The sequence below is a fragment of the Eubalaena glacialis genome, chromosome 12, assembly GCF_028564815.1.
Source record: "Eubalaena glacialis isolate mEubGla1 chromosome 12, mEubGla1.1.hap2.+ XY, whole genome shotgun sequence".
In the NCBI taxonomy this organism is placed as follows: domain Eukaryota; kingdom Metazoa; phylum Chordata; class Mammalia; order Artiodactyla; family Balaenidae; genus Eubalaena; species Eubalaena glacialis.
In genome coordinates, this window is record NC_083727.1 from 53,713,545 (window position 1) to 53,737,844 (window position 24,300).

The window sequence follows — 24,300 nt, forward strand, 5'->3', positions numbered from 1 at the left end:
AGTGGGTTCTGGGAAAGCTCTGAAATAATAGACGTAATGAGTCTACAAGCTGGGCAACAGTTGATCAATAAGAACATTTTTTATGATCCAGACATGCTATTTGGTAAGAGAGATTAATTCTGTTTTATATAACCCTTTATTATTAAATTCTGAATTCATTTTAGTAAGCCCCCCTGCCGCGCGCACACGCTTTAAACTAGGTTTTATAATTTCAAAACTTTCGGGCTTCATTTTAAGCATCAGAACATGATTTTAAATGAGTTAAACAAATTAAGGCAGAGTTATTTAAATTCCCACAGGCAACTTTATTTTTTTTTTTTTAATTAATAGCTACTTTATTTATTTATTTATTTATTTATTTTTGGCTGTGTTGGGTCTTCGTTTCTGTGCGAGGGCTTTCTCTAGCTGTGGCAAGCGGGGGCCACTCTTCATCGCGGTGCGCGGGCCTTTCACTATCGCGGCCCCTCCCGTTGCGGGGCACAGGCTCCAGACGCGCAGGCTCAGTAGTTGTGGCTCACGGGCCCAGTTGCTCCGCGGCATGTGGGATCCTCCCAGACCAGGGCTCGAACCCGTGTCCCCTGCATTAACAGGCAGATTCTCAACCACTGCGCCACCAGGGAAGCCCCCACAGGCAACTTTAAAATTGGCACGATGCTATACAACTTTTTAAAGAAAAACTTATAATTTTTCTGAATTGATGAAGACGGATATTTCTCTGATCCTTATTGCTTGGAAACTCTTGACTTTAAAATTTTTAAATTTGTGGGGGTGGTATAATTATTGTTTTTTAAGAACTCATGAAACAAACATGGTTTGATGAATAGTTGTAAATGAAACTATGATGAATCTGAATTATCACCCCAGAAGGACTCCCCCCACTGCCCACCCATTTGAGGACTTTTTACATTATATTTTCCTTTTAATAATAGCTTTATTAAAGTATAACTTTGATATCATAAAGTTCACCCTTTTTTTTTCTTTTGGCTGTGCCGCATGGCATGCGGAATCTTAGTTCCCCAACCAGGGATCAAACCCAGGCCCCCTGCAGCAGAAGTGCAGTCTTAACCACTGGGCTGCCAGGGAAGTCCTAAAGTTCACCCTTTTAAAGTGTACTATTCATTGATATTTTAAGAATATTCACAAAGTTGGTGCAACCATCACTGTTATGTAATTTCAGAACACTTTTATCACCCCCAAAAGACCCCATACCTGATTAGCAGTCACTCATTCTTCCTTCCTTCCTTCCAGCCCATGACAAATTCCCCCTCACCTCCAGTTCATGGCAACCACTAATCTACTTTCTCTCTCTGTCTCTCTATGGATTTGCCTATTCTGAACATTTTGTGTAAATGGAATCTTAAAATATATGGCCTTTTGTGTCTGGCTTCTTTCACTTTCATTATATTTCCATGGTTCATCAGTGTTGTAGCATGTTTCAGTACATTCCTTTTTATGGCCAAGTAATATTCCACTGTTTGGAGATATCACATCTTGTTTATCTATTTACCAATTGATGGTTATTTGGATTGTTTCTACATTTTGGCTATTATGGATAAACGTTTCTGTAGACAATAATGTACTAGTTTTTGTGTGGACATATACTTTCAGTTCTCTTGGGTAGATACTTAAGAGTGGAATTGCTGGGTTATGCGATAATTCTATGTTTAATCTTTTGAGGAACTGCCAGACTGTTTTCCAAAGCATGTGCACCATTTTACATTTCGCTAGCTGAGTACGAGGGTTCCAATTTGTCTACATCCTTGCCAGCACTTGTTATTTTCTATCATTTTAATTATAGCCATCTTAGTGGGTATGAAGGGGTATATCGTTTTGGTCTCAGTTTTCACTTCCCTAATTACTAATGATGTTAAACATCTTTTCATATGTTTAGTGGTCATTTGTATGTTATCTTAGGAGAAATATCTTCAAAACCTTTGTTCTTTTTTAGTTGGGTTGTCTTTTTATTACTGAATTATAAGAGCTCTTTATATCTTCTAGACACTAATTCCTTATCACATATATGATTTGCATATGTTTTCTCCCATACCGTAGATTTTATTTTCATTTTCTTAATAGTGTCCTTTGAAGTACAGAGATTTTTAATTTTGATTAAATACAGCTTATTTTTTCTTTGGTTGCTTGTGCTTTCAGGTTGTCTTGCCAAATCCAAGGCCATAAAGATTTCCTTCTATGTTTTTCAAGAGTTTTATAGTTTTACTACATTGTTTTTCTTCATATGTTTTTTAGAGTAGTCAAGGGCTATGTTTTTTGAATTTCTTAATCAGCAGATTACTTTCAACAGTGAGATCTGTAAAATATTTATCACTAGTTTTTATTTGCTACTTGTAAAAAATTCACAAGAATTTATCTTTTGATAAATCTGCTTTTGATGATACTTCAGTAGGATAATTTTTTTAAATTATTTGTATCAGAAACAAAAATATCAACATTCCCATATTATAAACTTTATTTAGCATTCACTGTAAAACCTACGGACCTTGCTCAGAGGACTGAGGATCTTGTAGAGCTTCACTAGCTCCTGGCCCAAGTTTAGAAACACTTTTCTAGTGGATAAGACACTTGACTGGACATCAAGAGAACAGAATTTTAATTCTGAGGTCAACACAACCTCTTTTACCCAGATGTTTCTTATTGCTACTTGGATTTCTATATTTGTACAAATTAAAAGTGCTGCATAGTTATTTTATGTAATTATACCATAAAGATAGAAATAATCTGTATATAAAAGTATCCTTTGATTCTTTAGTCAAAAACATTTATTAATTACATTACTCTTGTAGTAGCCTACCTTTTAGTATGGCTTTTAGGTAAAATTAGAAAAGATATTTTAAAGCTCTTATAGATAGTGAAATTTAAACTATGATTCCCCAGGTATGGTTTTGAAATCTTTCCAGAGAAACCTTAGAAGAATTAAGATAATTATTACTTAAACACGTCAATCCTAGCACTTTTATAGGAAGCTTCTCAGTTGGCCACTCTACTAATAATTTCAAATAAAACACTTTAAAGCCATATAACTTGTTTTATAAATTAGCTCATAAACAGCATCAAATTGATCTCAATCTTGAGTAAGAGGGATATGGTACTTCCCTGTAACACATTTTATTCAGTGAAAGGATATGAGGAAGACACAAACTGTTGCCTGTATTTGAAGAAAATTTGCCTTAATTATTTATGCGGCAAAATATATTTGGTATTGTCTAGGCAGAAATATAATAAATATAGCAATTTAAATAAGACAAAACATAAACTTCAAACCAGATGCGTGGATGTAATTCTGATGGGTGCTTTCATTTAATCATAGTCTCAGTTAAGACACTGCTGCTTTGAGGATTAAGTGTCCCTGACTATAATAATGACAGCTTTTCAAATGTTAATTATTATTTTTCAGAGTTGTCGGGAATATTAAAAGTGGACTTCAGACTCTGGTAGCATAACTACAGAAAGTGCTTATTTTCAAGTCTCCCATTTCCCTACATCAAGGATAAAAGTAGCCTGATAAGTGGCACAGACTCCCCCCTCCCGCTGTCCTCCCTGTCCCCCTACTTCCCACCACCAAAAGGACTGTTTACTGTAAAGGTCTAAAAGCATTCATTTGAAAATGGCCTGTTCTTTTTACTTAATGAGGTATTGTAATTGTGTATATTCTTAAGCTAATTTTAACATGAGGCTTCTTTTGAAAAGCATGTGACGCAAAATTTGACATGCATGAATATATCTAAGGCCAGATATGCATGTGACAGTTTGAAGCACATATCATGTGTCATTGTTGGTAAAGTCTGTCAGCATATCCTCTGTAAACCCCTATTTTCTTTTTCTTTGTGCCACATATTTATTCTAATGAACAAGACTTCAAAGGGAACAACTCATGGTTGAATACCAATTATTTTTTATTCTCTCTGTTTCTGGTTCTGTAAAGACTAGATAGTGTTACCTTTCTTTGGTCCAGATTTAACCGTGGTTTTAAAGGGAGAAATGAAAGGAATTAATCATTGTTAAAACACCTGTTGCACTAGGTGTTTTGTGTATCTCATCTTATTTAATTGTTACAACAGTCATTCAAAAATATATATTATTCCCATTTTTCAAATTTAGAAACAGACTCCCAAAGATTGATGTAATTTGCCTTAGGTACCTAGTCAGTTGTGTTGTGAGTTGGGATTCCAACCAAGCCCTTGGTAATTCAGTGCATTTGACATTCCACGCTTTATGTGCTAAATTTGTAGGCCACTTTGCTCCCCTTATCCACTAATTTCTCACAGGTAGTGTTATATTCCATCTGCCTCTGAATATTTTAGTGGGGAGGGGCATGTGAAAGGGAAGGATTGGTGCTGTACTCTGCCTGAAATAGCCTTGTCTCTTTCTCTGTTTTAAAAAAAAATTCTCCATTTCAAGTTGGAAACTGGAAGACCTATATTCTCTCCTTTGTTTTCATCTTCTTTGGAAACTCCCTACAATTTTATTTAATACATTACATTCTACCACACTTAGCATATTTTACTTTGAACCTACTGGTATATCTTGCACACTTATAAAATGAAATTATGTAACCAGTTTTTTGTTTGATGTTTGTTTGTTTGTTTTTTACTTTTGTTTTTGCTCTAGCTGCCAAAAAGTCCAGAGTTAAAAAGTTTATGCTTGGGCTTTTAAATTTTCTCATAGCACTTTGTACATATTTTTGTTATCACTTAACACTGTTACAATTATTCGTTTATGTGTGCATTGTTCATCTTTGTATCTACTAGCACAAGTGATGCCTTCATAAGTGCTCAACAAATGTTTAATGAATGAAGATTTCTGATATATTTACCCCTGCCCTCTGGTTGTTAGAGATCCTGGATGTGGGTACTACTACTGGGATAATTCTTTTTGTTTGTTTGTTTTGTTGTGTTGTGTTGTGTTGTGGCTAGACTCTTGACTGTCTGGGTCTGGGCTGTTTGGGGGCCGGTGGGGAGACAGCCATGAGGACTGTGCCTAGTTGCCAAGACCACAGGGCTTCACTGGACTAGGCAAGAATTTACCCAAAGCACATGAAATCAGCCTAACTCTCTAAAAATAGGAAGTAGGAAGTGCATCTAAGAAGCCAGAGATGAGAGCTGCCAATGGGGTGAAGTGGAATCATAGTCAGGAAAAGAAGATGTGATCAGAAACTGGGAGATTTGGGAACAGGCTAGGAAGCAGAATTTGAAAGGATGTGGAGGGAATGTTTCTGGATGGAGGCTGTGAGCACTCTTAGGGGGTGGGACTAATTTTTGAGTTACTGGATTAAAGGAGAGCTACTCAGGGCTGGTCAGAGAGCTTTGTGAGGGGAGTAACCCTGCTCATTTTCTGCTGAATACCTTTAACAACTGCCTGATACAGTAAAAGAGGTGAACTAAAGTAAGAATAAATGAATGAATTAAGGAAACAAATCTATTTTCAGATCACACAATCTATCCACATCCCTTATATCCACTCTCTCCATTTTCTTTGCCACCACACAAGTTCTTATCCTCATTATTTCTCAAGCAAACCAAAGAGACTCCCCAATTCTCCAGTCTCTTCCAATTTTAATTTATGTTATAGACTGTAGCAGGATTAGTCCTTTTTTTCCCTCATTCAATTTCTGTAAACTAAAAACAAAAACAGTTCACCCAATCCTCCCACCCCCATACTCCCCGCCTCTGGCAACCACTGATCTGTTCTCTGGATCAGTGAGCTTGGTTTGTTGGTTTGTTGTTTTTATTTTTTGGATTCTGCATATAAGAGATGGGATCATTCTATCCAAGACAAAGATGTGTTAATAGTTTTTGTTGTTATTATATGCGTGCTTTTGCTATAAGCAATCTCAAATCCTTTTTTTAAAAAAACATTGACAGGAAATAAATGTAATATTCTTTGTTGCAATTTATTTATCTTTATATCCTTGTAATGCCTGTCACATTACAAGGATTAATGGAATATCAGTGGCCACATGATTTTCAAAAGTAAAGTATTATATTGTGGTTTTTTTCTACGGATATAAGGAAAGTTTTATTGGTGTTCATCATGTCACCATTTTGGCAATAATGAAGGCTTCACTACTTATGTAAAGCTTTTAAAATATAGTAAATTTAGTTATTTTAAAATTGTGTCAAGTGAAAATGCACTGATTTTGATGGCCCTAGTTGGTGGAGTTTTTAATATTGGAAGTAACTTTACGGTTATATGTGTTTTATTGGACTTATAAAATCTATTGTTTCCAATGTCTTTCAGTTCAATTTATGCTAGTTATAAATAGAGTAGGTTTGCATAAAAATCAGAGCAGTTTTTTTCACTTCTTGATATTTTTATAATTTATTCCTTTTCCATATTTATTCTTCTAAAACACATAGTACTATCTATATAGTTAATGAAATAAATCTAATTACATTCTCTATTAATAAGTAGGCATTGCTAATTCCAGTTATAATTCAGTATAGCTGATTTTTTTTAAAAAAATCTAAAAACCTAACAAGTGAACTCCTTTGATATACTTAAGCAAGTCTTGTAAATCAAATTTTATCTACAAATATAGTAAACCAATTATCCTGACTCTTTCATAGGACTTAAAAGCAAAACATACAAAGTAGCTGATGATATCAAAACTTGTTGCTGTACCTGGAGAAATACCACATATATAAAGTATCAACATAATATTTATTTCTTCAGCCCAACCAAGGGCTTAGAATACCAGTCTAAGGCTCACTGGACCAAATATTATGGATTCAGTTTACAGCGAGTCAGATCAGAGATCCTGAACCTGGGTACTACTACTGGGATGATTCTATCCAAGCAGTTCTAACAAACGAGGTCCCTTGTCATCATGAGGTACTGCCTGCTGTATCAGTAGGAGACCCACCCCCGCCCCAGCCTTTTAATTAAGGGCATTTGTAAGTTTCACAAACAAGTGAATCATCATGCATCTACTGGACATCTTTTAGGTTGCATCCTTTCTGAATTTTTATGTTTTTCTCTTTCATAACTTTTAATCTCTTTGTTTCAGTGAATGGAATCTCCTTTTCCTATTGGATATGACTCTTTCCTCTTTAAGGTCACTAACTCCGTGGTCTGTGAACCAAATGTGTCCAGCTGTAATTTGTCATTTTCAACAAACTAACATTTCTAACCCATTATATTGATACAATATATATTACCAAAACAACAAAATCAGCCCTAATGCTATGTAGTAACAGTGTGATGACAAGATTAGTATATCTTCTTATCATCCATATTTTATATTACAACTCAATATAAAATACATGTTAGTGTTTAATAAATTTCTTTTGACTGTCAAGTCGTGCTTAATAAGAACAGTAACAGCACTTATTGAGCAATTAATGTTCACTAGGCATTCTAAATGCTTTTCATAAATTAACATGTATAATCTTCACATGGAGTTGTAACAGATGATACAGAAACATCTCTATACATACTCTTCACCCAGTTCCCCCCCACTGGTGACATCTTCTATAACTATAGTAAAATATTATAGCCAGGAAAAGTGACGTTGATACAATCCACAAACTTTATTCATATTTCATTAGTTTTGTTCCAACACAAAGGCTACCCTTTTATAGCTCAGCCTCCAACCTCACTTTCTCCTTTCCCTGACATCTGGCAACTACTAATTTGTTCCCCATTTCTAAAATTTTATCATTTTACTAATGTTATGTAAGTATAATCATACAGTACATAAGCTTTTGAGATTAGATTTTTTTCACATAGTGTAATTCCCTTGCACTCCATACAATTTGTTGCATGCATTAATAGGTTTTTACATTATTATTACTGAGTAGTATTCTGTGGTATAGATATACCACCATTTAACCATTCACCTGTTGAAAGACATTGGGATTGTTTTTACTATGAACATTTGTGTACAATTTTTTTGAGAACATAAGTTTGCGCTTCTCTGGGAGTACTCAAGAGTACAATTGCTGGGTCATATGGTAAATGTATGTTTAGTTTTGTAAGAAACTACCTTACCCTTTTCCATAAGCGCTGAACCATTTTACATTTGTACTAGCAATAGTACGAGAGATCTCGTTTCTCCACATGCTCACCAGCATTTGGTATTATTACCATTTTTTATTTTAGACATGCGGGTAGGTGTGTAGTGATGTTGTATTGTGGTTTTAATTTGCATTTCCTTAGTGGCTAATGACGTGTCAAACATCTTTTTAAAATTATTAATTAATTAATTAATTAAATTTATTTATTTATTTTTGGCTGAGTTGGGTCTTCGTTGGGTCTTCGAAAGCGTGGGCTTTCTCTAGTCGCGGCGAGCGGGGGCTACTCTTCATTGTGGTGTGCAGGCTTCGCATTGCGGTGGCTTCTCTTGTGGCGGAGCATGGGCTCTAGGCATGCAGGCTTCAGTAGTTGTGGCATGCGGGCTCAGTAGTTGTGGCTCACAGGCTCTAGAGCGCAGGTTCAGTAGTTGTGGCGCACGGGCTTAGTTGCTCCTCGGCATGTGGGATCTTCCCGGGCCAGGGCTCGAACCCACGTCCCCTGCATTGGCAGGAGGATTCTTAACCACTGCGCCACCAGGGAAGCCCTCAAACATCTTTTCACGTGCTTATTTGCCATATGTATATCCTCTTTGGTGAAATGTCTGTTGGTGTCTTTTGCTTATTTTCTAATTGAATTCTTTGTGTTTTGTACTGTTGGATTTTTAGAGTTCTTTATATATTCTGGATACAAGACCTTTGTTGGATATGTAGTCTTGCAGGTATTTTCTTTCAGTCTTGTCTTTTCATCTTCTTCACAGAATCTTTTCTAGAGCAAAAGTTTTTTTTATTTTGATAGGGGTCCAGTTTATCTATATTTCCTTTTATGGATCTTGCTTTTTGGTGTTAAGTTCTAGACTAGTTTTGAATCTAGTCCTAAAGTGACTTTGCTTTTTTTACCTTGCCATATAAAAACATTACAACATAAGCTGAATTTCATGATTCTGGACCTTTTAGCATCTAGACAAGTGAACTTAGAGAAAGTAGATTAAAACTAAAAAGAAATAAAATTTGAGTCTGCTAAATTGAGACAGTATTAAGTTAAAATATTCATTACAGTGCTCTAAAACTGTTGATCGTGGTGGTGGTAGTGTTGCGGTGGTAGTGTGTGTTTTAGTGTGTATTTAGGTGGTTGTGTGTACCATGACTGTACTGTGTATATATTTTATCTCAGAAACTCTGCAGTGTAGATATGACCTCCATTTATACTCATGCATATGTGTGCAAACTTGATTCAGTAAAATCTTACAAATTTAACTTAAAATTTTTACAAATATAGTTCCTCTGCTTCTGTTCAGTATATCTCCAAGGTAAATCAACAGCATAACGTTTTAATACAGGAAAAAGTTATTGTTACAGTGATGAGGGTGCCTGAGTAAAGAAGGGATGGGGCACAGCCAGCCAGTAGCATCCCAGTTTTATATACATTTGATGTGTTTAAGAAATGACTAACATTATTTAGTTTAAAAACTAGCAAGGGCAGTTTCAAATATGACTTTACCAAGTCATATTATTTCTCATGAGAAAGTAATTCTGTTTTGTGAAAGTCCCTGAAATAGTTTGCATATTTACAAATATATGGCTAGATTAAGTGTTGTGGTGTAGTTCTATTACAGTGGCTTTCTTATCTATCAGGCTAAGGTTCAGATTACCATGGATATTGTTAGCATTATCTGGTTTTATGCATACTAAATCAAAGTTTAAAGAATTCATGTTCGTGGAGTTTTTGTATTTTTAAAATTCTTGCTATATTCAAAAGGAAAATAGCTTTTAAATACTTCCTAACATAATTTAGTCTTCTCTGCTTAACTCCAACTTAGGTTTAATGAGATCTGTTAAGAAATTTACATGAATTTACCCTTCATTCCCACTGCCCTTCAGAACCTCTGTACAGTAGTTGAATTCCTGATCTGTCTGTGGAGGGCTTTTGTTTTAAGGATAAGTAACTCTCAAAATTGAGTACTTTTCATAATCTTTGGTGTAACTTACTCAGACACTTAATGGCTCTTTTCTAACATACTAAATTTTTAAGAATGAGAATATAAGTTTTTTTTAATATGATTTTTAAAAATTAATTAATTTATTTATTTTGGCTGCGTTGGGTCTTCGCTGCTACAAGCAGGCTTTCTCTCGTTGTGGTGAGCGGGGGCTACTCTTCGTTGCGGTGTGCGGGCTTCTCATTGCGGTGGCCTCTCTTGTTGTGGAGCACAGGCTCTAGGTGCACGGGCTTCAGTAGTTGTGGCTCACGGGCTTAGTTGCTCCGCGGCATGTGGGATCTTCCCGGACCAGGGCTCAAACCCGTGTCCCATGCATTGGCAGGCGAGTTCTTAACCACTGCGCCATCAGGGAAGCCCGAGAATGTAAGTTTTTAAAGGCACTCGAATAAATGTTAAACAGAAAATGTTTATTAGATTTTTTATTGGGGTATTTTAATAAAGGTTTTTATTATTTGAAGAACAGCAGTTTACTTTGATGAGAGTTTTCTTGGCTACCATTCTACAGAATTTACTTAGAATATGTGTTAATAGTACTGGGGCTTTCCCCCTCCCCCCAAGCAAATAGCATTATAAAGGTTGTTGAAGTTATACCTTTATTATAACTGCTCCACTTTGGGAGAGTTGAAAAAAGAGAAGTACAGAGAAATTACAGGCCATTTTTTCTAGGAATGGGAATAGAGGAGAATTTCTGTTTTTTAATATGTAGCTAAGACTACTTGGCCTTTCCTGTTCAGCATATTTTTTCAAATTATTATAATATATATTATATTATTATAGCTAAGCCACCTCATAGTTCTGTCACTAAGTAAGGGCGAATGAATCTTGAAAAGATTTATTTGGCTTTGCTGAAAACCTTAGTATTTTCAGATCAGAGCATGGATGATACATTTTAACTTTTTTTAAATTGGGGGTACAGTCCTGCCCCTCCTTTTCTACTGACCGGGTCCTAGTTGTCATCACATAGGCTTGCATTACTCAGACAGCCTCTCACCGATCATCCTGATGTTACCTCTTCACCAAGTCATTGTACACAGAGCTGCTTTCCATTAGCCTTCAGAAAAAGCCTCTTTCATCACGTCACTTCCTTTGCTAAAAAGTCTTAAAAGCCTCTTCATTGCCTGGAAGATAGAAAGCCCTAAGTGGGTGGTGGCTATTTTAAATTATTACTGCAGTCCCCTATTCATTTCTTTTTTCTCTGAATTCTTCTAACCTTTATTATCTTCACATAGTTAATCCTTGATTGTGCATGATATCATTCTCAGTTTCACCTGTGGGAAAAGTATGAGCTTCCTAAATTGAAGGATATCAATCACACTTTTTAAAAAAAATTTTTATTGGTGTATAATTGATTTACAATGTTGTGTTAGTTTCAGGTGTACAGCAAAGTGAATCTGTTACACAAATACATATATCCACTCTTTTTTAGATTCTTTTCCCATATAGGCCATTACAGAGTATTGAGTAGAGTTCCCTGTTCAATCATACTTTTAAAAAATGAAGAGTTCAATTAGTGAAGTGAATTGCATTATATTCAGTGCATATTTATTAAAATTTTAGTTTTTTTCATACTTTCCATATATGCTCAACTGTATTATTGTAACACTGTTTTTAACATTTATTATGTATTCACTGAACACACAGTGTAAAGCCAGGAGAGGTACTCACATGCTTGCACCACATCTAGCTTTTCTTATTACATCGTAGTTTATGTCTGCACTTAAAATCAGATGATTTTTTACCAAATCTGGTAAAAGTTGTCTTGAAGAAGTTGAGATATACCTCTGTGATTTAAAAACAAACAAACAAACAGGGACTTCCCTGGTGGTCCAGGGGGTAAAACACTGCGCTCCCAATGCAGGGGGCCCGGGTTATATGCCTAGTTGGGAAACTAGATCCCACATGCATGCCACAACTAATGATACCGCATGCTGCAACTAAACATGCCGCAACAAAGATCCCACATGCCGCAACTAAGACCCGGTGCATCCTAAATAAATTAATTAATTAAAAAACAAACAAACAAACAAACCAAAAACTTGTCTCTAATGGCTAGGTATTTGAAATCATTTTCTTATAAAATGTAACGTATTACTCTGTTCCTGTAGGTTTTTATGATTTTTCATTCCAGGAAGCTTAAAACAAAAACTTAGCATCTTAAAATGAAATAGCAGTTAAGAGTTGTGGTGGGTATTATTCTCCTTATCATTTACTTATTCTGTTCTTGGCGGTTCTCCTATTCCCAGAATAAACTTAAGAGGTATGGAATGTCCCAAATTTCCAAAGAAACTGGGTACAAGATCATAGAACTCATAAACGACAGTGCTATTTATTCATAGATTGGCTGATTCCAGAGTCTGCAGTCTGTCATGGGGAGGCTTCATCACTGTTGTCGTGCTTCTAGAGAGGGAGTTTGAGAAAATTAAACCTAATTTTTTGAATGGGTAAGACGTTGAAATTATTAGCAATAAATTATGACATAGTGCTAATAACAATTGTCAGAGGAAATACATCTACTATTTTGAAATTTGTTGAACCTATAGAAAAGAAAAAATAATAAAACAACTAAGACCATATAATACCCTTCACCTGGATTCACCAGTAATTAACATTTTTTCACATTTGCTGTCTCTTTCTACACACATACTCTTTCTCACTCCCCTCCCCCAACCATTGGACTGTAGGTTTCAGACATCATGGTACCTTACTCCTAAATATTGGATCATGAATTTCTTAACAATAAGGATATTGTCCTTATAAACATTATCACACCTAAGAAATTTGACATTAATTTAATAATATTATCTAATGTTCATTTCGTATTTCCCCATTTATTCCAAAAATGTCTTTTATAGCTGATCTTTTTTTTTTTTTTATAAATTTATTTTTTTTTAATTTATTTATGGCTGTGTTGGGTCTTCGTTTCTGTGCAAGGGCTTTCTCCAGTTGTGGCGAGCGGGGGCCACTCTTCATCGCGGTGCGCGGGCCTCTCACTGTCGTGGCCTCTCCCATTGCGGAGCACAGGCTCCAAACGCGCAGGCTCAGTAGTTGTGGCTCACGGGCTCAGTAGTTGCTCCGCGGCATGTGGGATCCTCCCAGACCAGGGCTCGAACCCGTGTCCCCTGCATTAGCAGGCGGATTCTCAACCACTGCGCCACCAGGGAAGCCCTATAGCTGATCTTTTTAAATTTCTTTCTCCAATCCAGTATTCAGTCAGACTTCGTGTTTTGTATTTAGTTGTTATATCTTGTCAGTCTCTTTTAATCTTTTTGTATTGTTTTTATTTTTTTAATGCCTTTGACTTTTTTGAAGTGTTCAGGCCAGCTGTGTTTAGAATGCTGCACGTTCTGAATTTGTTTTATTGCCTCCTGTGATTAGATTTACTTGAGTTTGTGTTAAGCATTTTGGGCCATAATACCACATTTGTGATGTTATATGCTTCTGATTACACTATATCAGAAGACATCTAATGCCAGCTTTAAATTTCTGATCTATTAGTTCATAATTTGCAGCAACAGAGACTTAATTGTTTGAAATCTTTTTTCATTTTTCAAATAGACAACAACTGAACGGCCTTTCATTCAGAAGCTTTTTCGTCCTGTGGCTACAGATGGACAATTGCATACACTAGGAGATCTCCTCAAAGAAGTCTGTCCTTCTGCAGTTGCTCCTGAAGGTAATATAATCAGCAACATTAAAACATTTCTTTCATTTCTCTTTGTTACTGAAGTAACATAAGCATTCTATATTTATAAATAACATTTATTAGTTACTTCAGGAAGATATTTTCATTATCTTGTAAGGAAAAATCTTTTGAAATAGAAGCACTTAATATTTAACTTACTATTTTATAAATTATTGACACTAAGAGAATAAGAATTTCACTCCCTTTAGCAAACTAAAATATACTTTTAAAATTACTCTCTTGTATTTCTGGGGCCTTGCGTCTTTCATTTGTGAATTCAGTTCTGGTAAACATTATTATTATTATTATTTTGAATGCTATTTTTATTTATTTTATTTATTTATTTATTTTTTTGGCTGTGTTGGGTCTTCGTTTCTATGCAAGGGCTTTCTCTAGTTGTGGCAAGCGGGGGCCACTCTTCATCGCGGTGCGCGGGCTTTTCACTGTCGCGGCCCCTCTTGTTGTGGGGCACAGGCCCCAGACGCACAGGCTCAGTAGTTGTGGCTCACGGACCTAGTTGCTCCGCGGCATGTGGGATCTTCCCAGACCAGGGCTTGAACCCGTGTCCCCTGCATTGGCAGGCAGGTTCTCAACCACTGCGCCACCGGGGAAGCCCTGGTAAACATTATTTTTAATCTTGCATTGTGTTTCTTCATTCTAAAGGAATAAGAGATAGTAAAAAAAAAAAAGAAAAGAAAAGGTCTTGCCTTTGGTTGATATTTTAAAATTCAAAATATTGAATAATGGATGCGTATTTTATTTGAATTTTTTGCTACTCTTTAATGTTTTACTCAACATTGTTCTCTGAGGCTTTAACATTTCACAAGTCCAGTCAAGAACTTGTCCTGTTTTGTAGTACTCATTTTGTAGCTTAGGTTAAGATTGTTTTCCTGTAAGCAGAGGAAAAATATAAAAATCACAGTTCTCTTTTCTTAATTGCAACATAAGGAACACTTGGAAAATGCAGAAGACTAGGGGGGAAATGCTATAGACCCCTAACTCATAGAGGCCACTATTAACACACACATGCAGATATACACTTGAATATTTGAGAGGGGGGGGGTGGGTGTATAAAATTATATGTCCTGCTGCTTTTTTCACCTAACATAACATGATAGTCATTAAAAATTCTTTAAAGCTATGTTTTTAAATACCAGCACTATGGTCCTTTATATCAATGTACCATAATTTGACCATCACCCTGTTACTGAATGACTTGTCTTATTATTGGTTACACTAAGCTGTAGGGGAAATTTCAGTGGCATATTGCTGTATTTGTTAATATATTGCCTAGACTTGGATTTATCATATAGAAAAACATTTCAAACTTGCCACTTTAAATCCTTTATGGGAAGAGGTAAGGCATTAGTAAATACAAAGGTAATACTTCAGTAGATAATGCTGTGTTTCTTATTAATATATCCTAAGTTGTGGTAATGGCAGTATTATTTATATGACTTGTAACTATATCACACAGTTCAAGAATCATACAGTATCTATGGAAATGGTTTGCCCATTAAGTAGAATTAGAAATAGTAGGATTGAGAGGAATGTTGATATTCTAGCCTAAAAGACTAAACAAAGAATATGGAACTCAAAATGTGTGCTATTTGGCCTGTGAATATAACTATTTTTCTTAATTGAATATGCTTGCCTTTCCTGGCATTCCTATGTATATGTAGCACTTTGAAAATACACAAAGGCTCAAAAGGCGGGGAGAAGAGGGGCATCTGAAATACCATCAGAACCAGTTCCAGAAGGGATCGATAAAAAAGATCATTGACCACTACTCAAAATTATGAAAATTGAGCAAGTTTCATTGGTTTAAGAGGTTACTAAATAACCTCTTAGTTATAACCTCTTATAATAACCTTATAGTTTACTAAACATAGTAAACTATATTTACTGTGTCATTTGTCACCACTGTACTATACTAGTCAAGGTTTTTGATACTGTCATACACATCCTCATATCTCTAATAATAGGATAATACTATCTTATAATCCTAATCTTCTTTATTGCTACGTAGTTTTCATTTTCAGTAAGAGTTTGTGTTAACTAATTTTTTTGCCATTCAGTGATTTTTATTTTTATTAAATTTATAGAGTTGTGCAGCCATTGCCACGATCTAGTTTTGGAATATTTCCATCACCTCAAAGTTCCCACGTGCTTGTTTGTAGCTAATTTCTGCTCCTGCTGCCAATTATAGACAACTACTGGTCTGCTTTCTGTCTCTGTAATTTACCTCTTTTGGATATTTCACATAAAGGGAAATATACAAAATTGCAACTGATTTTTTTCACTTAGCGTAATGTTTTTGGGTTTCATTCATATTGTAGTATAAATTAGTAGTTTGTTCCTTTTTATTACTGAGTAGTATTCCATTGGGTGTATGTATCACATTTTGTTTATTCACCAATTGATGGGCATTTGGGTTGTTTCCACCTTTTCACTTTTATGAATGATGCTGCTCTGAACATCCACATACAGGACATATGTTTTCATTTTTCTTGGGTAGATTCCTAGGAGTGGAATGGCTGGGTTGTATGGTAAGTTTATATTTAATTTTTTAAGAAGTTACTAAACTTTTCCAAAGTGGCTGCACCATTTTACAGTTCTACCAGCAATGAATGGGGATTCCAGGTTCTTCACATCTTTATCAATGTATATGTTTTTTGTCTTATTTTAGCCATCCTAGTGTTGTGTAGTGGTATCTCATGTTGGTTTTTTAAAATTTCCCTAATGACGAATGATGTTGAGTGTTTTCATGTGTTTATTGTTACTCATGGATATATTTGATGAAATGTCTTATGTAAATCCTTTTCTCATTTTTTTCATGGATTATATATCATATAATCCATGAGTTTTGAGAGTTATTTATATATTCTTCATACAAGTACTTTACCAGACATGGTTTGTAATTATTTTCTTCTAGTCTGAGACTTACCTTTTCATTTTCTTTTGAAGAGTAAAAAATATTTTATTTTGATGAAGTCCTATTTATCAAGGTTTTTTATACATGTGTTCAGTTAAATAATCAAATATTTTTTCTAGTAGATAATACACTTGTATAGTTCCAAAATCTAAAAGTTTATAAAGGAATTTAGTGAAAAGTCTCTATCTCAACTCCTATACAGAAAACCCTGACTCAGTTCCCCTCTCCAGAGACAACCAGTGTTGCCATTTTCCTGTAAATCCTCACAGAGATGGTTAAGTAAACTTTTTCGTTTTGAACTCAAGTTATAGAAATTTGGACTGGGATATTCCCAGTAACTTTAGGAATAATCTTATTTTTCCAGTTCATTTGATCCATGCTATAGGGGTTTTGTGTGTGTTTTTAAAATCTATTTAATGTCTATTTTGCTACATTCTTGAAGATTCGGGAATATAGACTAGTTTTTCCATTTGAAGTATAATTAAGAGATTAATCATTTTTATTGCTGTCAGAGACGGGACCCACAGGCTGCCCCCACTGCAAGCATTGGCCTTCAGTTATTCATTTCTCTGCACTGTATTTTTCTTTCTTTTTGAGTACTTTGCAGTATTTTAAAGAACATCGAAAAAATGCTTTTATCAATTAAGAGTAAATTGAAATTTAAGCTAAAGCTTAATGTTGAAATGACTACCTGATTGTACTTTTCTTAGATGTTTTTTGACAATTTTCTTTCCAGAACATTGTCATGTAAAATGTACTTCTTTATAAAATCCTTGACTATTTAGTGAGAACATCACAATAAGACTCAAAACCTTAATAAAACTGTTCTACTGTAAGGCGCTAGCCCCCCAACTGGCAGCACAGTTATCAACAAATCCACAGAATGATGAGAGAAAACCTTAGTGGACCGAGAGCAGGAAGAAATTGGTTGGGTGTTAATTTTGTATTTGACATCTTTAAAGAATCATATAACTGTTGAACCTTAGAGTTATTTCAGTTCAGTCTCTTAGTTTTTTAGATGATTTGCTAAAGGTCTCTTAGCTGCTTAATTGTAGAACTAAGTTTAGAACTCAGGTCTCATCTCCTGGTCCATTGGTTTTTCCACTTTACTATGCTACCATTTATTTTCATTTTCACCTTTTCAATCTTTTCACTTTTTTGTTTACTTTAAAATAACATTCTGAAATGTTTGCTTTTTCCTAACTCAATTTATTCTATGATTTGTGTTTAGTACCTAATCTGGCCTACATGCAAGACCTACACTTTCTTTCAGTGTTCCCTGGTGTGATATTAGGGACCTGAGCTTCTGTTGTTACTGTAGTGTTCCTGTGTATAATTCTGGCTACTCTTCTTGTTGACTTTATGAAATGCTGTCTATGACATTCTGACATGTAAATGAAAAGCAGTCACATGGTTTGAGCTGACACATTTGTCAGAATGTACCTTTGTGCTTTTTTGCCATTCCTACACCCAGATCACAGTACATATACAAAGTTACTGTGGTCCTGCACAAGAATGGCACACACATTTGTGAGGCTTTTTTATTCCTTTAAAGACTCTTTATTCTCTCCTAAATTTTTTTTAAAAATTTATTTATTTTGTTTATTTTTGGCTATGTTAGGTCTTTGCTGCTGCGCGTGGGCTTTCTCTAGTTGTGGCGAGCGAGGGCTACTCTTTGTTGTGGTGTGTGGGCTTCTCATTGCGGTGGCTTCTCTTGTTGCGGAGCACAGGCTCTAGGCACGTGGGCTTCAGTAGTTGTGGCTCACGGGCTCAGTAGTTGTGGCTCGCAGGCTCAGTAGTTGTGGCTCGTGGGCTCTAGAGCTCAGGCTCAGTAGTTGTGGCGCACGGGCTTAGTTGCTCTGTGGCATGTGGGATCTTCCCCGACCAGGGCTCGAACCCGTGTCCCCTGTGTTGTCAGGCGGCTTCTTAACTACTGCACCACCAGGGAAGCCCTCTCCTAAATTTTTAACCTGCCCTACCTGCCCATCCATTCCTAAAGCATACACAAGGTGACTCCCCTTGTTGTTTTTTTTTTTGAAGGGAGGGCAGTGAGGTAGCCACTCACAGCATTAATCCACTAACCTGCCTCTTAGGCGGATATCTTTTTGTGACAGACTTCTTCCCACCCAAACTGTCACATGCTTGTATCCATCAGGGAACATACACATACCATACACATACTTCATTGAAATGATGTAAATAGTACCTATACTTTTGAGGTACTCTTGATGGTACCTTTCATACCAGGAGGAGGCCACATTTCTAACACCAGTATCTTATCTTTGGAAAAACTTTTATTTGCCTCTTCCTTTTGTCACCTCATTGGAAAATAACTGTCAGTCATTTCAGGATCTATGGGGAGTATTCAAAACATCAAGTCACTCTTTCAGTAAAAATCTTTACTGTCTGGTTCAGTACACCTGTGATATTGTCCGTCGTGAAGCATTTTGAAACACCTGCACCCAACTTAAGTTGAAAGTGAAAGACTTTAAGATTGGGTGTGTATGGATAAGAACTAGCTGTCATCACATGATTACAAGAGAAAGTGCTTCATAAAAGTTATGCGGCACCATTGTCTACTACTCCTTACAACAAGTGATTCATGCATGAAGGAATTTTACCTTATTTCATCATATGAAGGTAGAATGTACTAATATGCATGAAGACGTGCTTTAGGTCATTATTCTTGTAACTAACAATGAGCTGCTTTATGTGTTTCCTTTTTTGTTTTGTAAGTGGCTAGATAAGTTAGCCAGGATAACAGGAAGTAACCAAAGGTGAACTCAGGTAAATTTTTTCTGTGGTGTCAGCAGTAGTTAAAATGACTCAGAGAGCTAAGCTTCTGTAGCAGGCTTGAAGTGAAATTTCTTTCTTTGTCCATTTAGAAACAACATACAAAAACTTTTAAAAACCTAAAACTAAAAATCATAGCTTTTATTCTTTTACTTTGGAGAATACAAAAATCTTATAAGCTTTGCCCAATCATGTTTCATTGCTCAGTTTTCTAATGTAATATATAAAAACCTAGTAAGTTAGGGTTATAAAAATAACAATGTCCATTCTCACTTTTATAAGTTTATTTCAAAGTTCCGGTTGATCAGTCCTCTGTAACAGTTGGGCTCTTGTAATCCTGAATTTATATTTGGTATTGTACCAATGGAGTGTGTGTGTAGGGAAAGGCTTACATTCACTGGCAAATTAGTCAGGGTTCCCTGCATCTCTCTTACCAGTAAGTACAGTCTTCTTGCTGCTTGCCTTTTTCCATTTCTGCCCTGCTTCCTGGGATTTTATTTACTCTTTGAGCCCCTTCCCAACTACCATTTAACTTTTGGGTTCCATTTGATGTTGTAGCTTTCATTATTCATCAGTTTCTTCACATCATACTGTCTTCTGACACTGGGGTTACTAAGATGTCCCTGCTTTTAAGAAACTTTAGTCCAGTTGGAGTGGACAGAAAGATGCACAGATGTGATATGTGTAGGAATGGAGATATGCAAAAGATATGAGGAAGATTTATTGTCTTATCCATTCCAGAGTAGGCAATAAAGACTGAGCTAAGTCTTAAAAGATGAGCAGAAATTAGTTGCAAAGGAGGGACCAGGTCACAGTGTCCCACTGTAGTAGAATCCTTCACTAGCTACCCAGGGGCTGGTTGCTCAGGGGTAATGTCTGGTCTGAAATGCTGATCTAAAATGTCCCTACTCTATTTCCTGAAAGACTAGCTTTATTTTTCTACTTTTCTCCCAATAATGTGGACAAGATTTTCAATGAGGTCAGAGATGTGGGGGGAAAGTATTGAGGAGCTAAGTGACTAAAATTGATCTTTATTTGCTTAGTACAAATCTTTTTATTTGTACAAGTCTTTTATTGTACAGATCTTTTATTTGTACTAATCTTTTTTTAGTACAAATCTTATTTGTACTAATCTTTTATTAGTACAAATCTTTTATTTGTCAGTACATTAGAATATAATTTTAACAACTGAGGCTAGGGAGTCATAATATCCCATTTAGGAAGTCTAACTTGAAAATTATACTGCTTTTTTTTGACATGCTTTATGAGAAACCACAGAATAGTTTCTATAGAAAGTAAGGAAAGATGGTGCATTCGCATTTTTTTCTCCTTAGCCCCATAGCATATGATTAGATTGTTTTATAAAGTGAATCAACTGTTTGTTGTAACAGCTTTTTTCAGACATAAAGCAATTAGAGAAAAGAAACATCTAAATCTCACATTATTCTTCCAAGGCGGATCCTTCAATTTGAAGTTTGAACTTCAAATTGGCACTTTTGTCAGCATGATGACACTGACCCCCAAAGAGGTGGCATTTCAATTTGCCAGTTCATGCCACAGAAACATAAAGCCTTCAAACCCCAAACTTCATCAGAATGAGGGTTTAGGAGTAAGAATAATAATCGTTTTACAGTTTCAGTAATTCTTTTTTCACTCATTTAAAATTTGTTTTCATTCTAGTATCCTTTTGTACCTTCATACAAAGGTATGATTGATTGATTTAGAAGATCATTTAGTAGTTGCTTTTTTTTTTAATGGTTCTTGCTCTATAAAATAAGGGTGTTACCTGCTACACATCTGATAGGATGGTTGGAGGGTTTAAATGAACAAAAGATTTGTTTAAGTGAGATTTCATAATCTAATATTTTTCACAGTTTTACAATTAACATTTTTTTGTTTTCTTATGGTTTTGTTAGTATTTTTTCACAAATAACTGTACTCATAAGAAATTTACCAAGTGGAGTTAGCAAGAACCAGTTTTGTTTTTTCTTGTTGTCATTTGTTGATAATCCCACTCTGCAGAGATAAGTACGTGTTGATATTCAGCCTCTGCACAGAAGATATAGATGTAGGATGAGCTCTAAATGTAAACTGATGTTGGAACCGCTTATACCTCAGGTTATGGCAAGAGTTCCATGCTACTGAGTTTTTAACTTTTTTTAGAAATTACCTTCTGGATGTGATTAGGAATGCTCTGGTAAGACATAAGTAAGCTTATCTCCATAGTCACTGCAGCCAGCTGGACTAGCATATACTTGTTAAAATATGTTAAAAAGGAAAAATCTTAAGGCAAGAGGTCCGGAAGTGTTGCTGCTGGTGAAAGCTTTTCATTGAAGACTATAAGCAACGAATCACATATTTATTTGAAGTTTCAGCTATTCACAAGTAGCCCTGGAAGGCCCATTTGTAACTCCACCGTGAGCCTGCCATGTGGGACTGGGTCATTAGACTGCAGTCTCATCCTAACACTCTCTACTCTTCATTGTTTTCTCTCTCTGGGTGTAAAAGAAATGATACAGTGTCATTCACAGTGGTAATACAAGAAGTTCTTCACATGTAGCCCTCATCAACAAAGATCTACTATATTCAAGTCTGGACAGAAGTAACTTATAAGGCTATTTTAAACTTGGTAATTATAATATATTTTCTTAAATGTATCATTATGTTATCAAATCTAAACTGAATCGAACTCTTCGCCTTGTTTGTTTGATTTTCCCTCCATCTCTGTGCTTTGTCCCAACACATGGGTAACATGGACTAATTTTGGTGCTACAGAATCTGTTAATGACTTAACCCATTGACATATGTCTTTTCTAAAATGAAAGAAATAATAAACTGATTATTTTCATTATTCTCCATTAGTGAAGATGGGATTACTGGGCCTGTCAGGAGATGCCTCTGATTTCCTTTACCTAGATCCCAAGAAGTTAAATGAATTAACTTGACTCTTTCAAAAGTGGGAACAGATCTTACATAATTAATATTTCATATTTAGCACTAGAAAACAATTCTCTTAACAAAATAATAACACATGCAGGCAATTAAAAGCAAGTCGTCTCTTCGTTAAAACAAGTCCTGTGAGACCTTAATCTGACCATATATAAACAGTGTAATTACTGCCTGTATTTTAAATAAAACAATTAGTTTTGAACTGTTCTGTAACTCATAATTGACAAATATTAATGGGCCCTATTACACCCAGCTAGAATTACTGGATCATTTTATAAAATTAGTTCAAAAACATTTGAACCTATATTTTCAAAGTTTCATTTTTTGGGGCGGGGGGTTTCTTGACGTGAACAAGTTTTAATTTCTAACTTGTACCACACTTTTATCTTATCAGGAGGCATTTAATCAGTTTATGTAAATGGTCTCACAGTCACTTAATACAATGTTCTTTTTATAATTATAGCTAATTTGGGGGGGTTAAGTTTAAATTTTGGTTTATTACCTCCTCATTAAGAAATACAAAGGTTATAAACAAGTCAGTGAAAGAATTAACATAGACATGTTTTGAAAAATCTTATACAGAATGTTAAGAGTCAAGCCTTTGGTAATATTTTGGACAGAAATAGTAAAAATATATATAAAGATAAAATTTACGCATGGGAAAAGATAGGTGGTATATATTAACTGTGATATTCTATGTTCATTAAAACCTATACTACTAAATGAGCATAGATCCGGAAGAAGTTAATGTAAGTATTTTTAAATGGGTTTGTATTTCTCTGATAAACAGCACTCTCCTTCTGTTTGTGATCATAGGATAAAAGCTCTGTAAGCTTGTATATGTTCATTTTTACTGCTACATCATGTAGTATGCTCTTAAGATTGAGATCTCATTCCCCAGGAAGCATTTCTGTCTAAGATTAATTGCCCTTTTAAAATCAGCGTTTGATGTATTCCTTTGGCTATATCCTGGCTTGGTTTAACCCTCTTTGACCTGACCTCACTGACTATTATCGCTGAGGCTGAGTCAAAATCCTTCAGCATGATGTATGCACTTCAGATTTCAGCCTGTGGTTTTTCATGTCGATGGACTCAATTAGTTGGCGTTTTACTAATGAACATATCAGAAGTTAAAGAATTTGTCAGAGCAACATTGTTCAGAATAGTGACAGTAAAAAAGTTTATCTCTGTTTTTCAGAAGTATCAAATATTTTTCAGAAGTTTTACCTTCAGCATCACACATTCCAAGATAGCAAATCAAGGCATTTTCTGCTGAACTATGTAAAATATAAATGTGAAGCCACAAATTTAAACACAGTGGTTACAGCCTTTGGCCTTAGATTTCTATTATTCCATATTCACAAGTGTGAACTAAAAAAACAAGTTACAATCTGAAATGTTCTGATTAAAAGCACTTTCCCTTAAAGATATAGCATCCATTTCTCTAGCTTCCTTTAAATTCAAAGAAGTTTCACATATTTAGTTACACGTATTAATAGTAAGAGTGAAACTCATGCATCTCTCTAGAATCTCAAGTAACCTGTTTTTAAAGACATTTAGGTCATATTCCTTGTTGATAATTGGCTTAAAAATAATGGCTAAAATGCAGATTGGGATGGGGAAGGCTGTGAGCCATTGCTAATAGAAATCTCTAAAAAGCAGATTCATCACATACTCTTAAGTTCTCAAATAATGATGTACTTTAAAATGTACAACAAAGATTTTGGAAGTTTTTTCTCCCCCTACTTGAATTTTTCATCTTTAAAATAAAATAAGAACCATATCTAAAGTCTATTAAGTAACATCACCATAGTACAATAGGGCTCATTTGACTTATCCAGGATGTGCTCTGCTGAATATACATATTTAGAGCAGTACTAGATTTATCCAGAGGGTTTACAGTGCTTAATGACTTTT

The 24,300-nt window shown here is 35.3% G+C and overlaps 1 protein-coding gene across 4 annotated transcripts in view; it reads left to right on the forward strand.

Annotated features, from left to right (window-relative positions):
- Positions 1-24,300, forward strand: part of ATG5 (autophagy related 5) — a 116,620-nt gene that overhangs the window by 85,634 nt on the left and 6,686 nt on the right. For 3 of the 4 annotated variants that reach the window (XM_061206856.1, XM_061206855.1, XM_061206858.1), the window contains one exon: positions 13,580-13,697. In XM_061206856.1, the coding sequence (XP_061062839.1) occupies positions 13,580-13,697 (118 nt within the window). Of the gene's footprint in view, positions 1-13,579; positions 13,698-24,300 lie in introns of those variants that run through there. The other variant, XM_061206859.1, reaches the window with a different exon arrangement.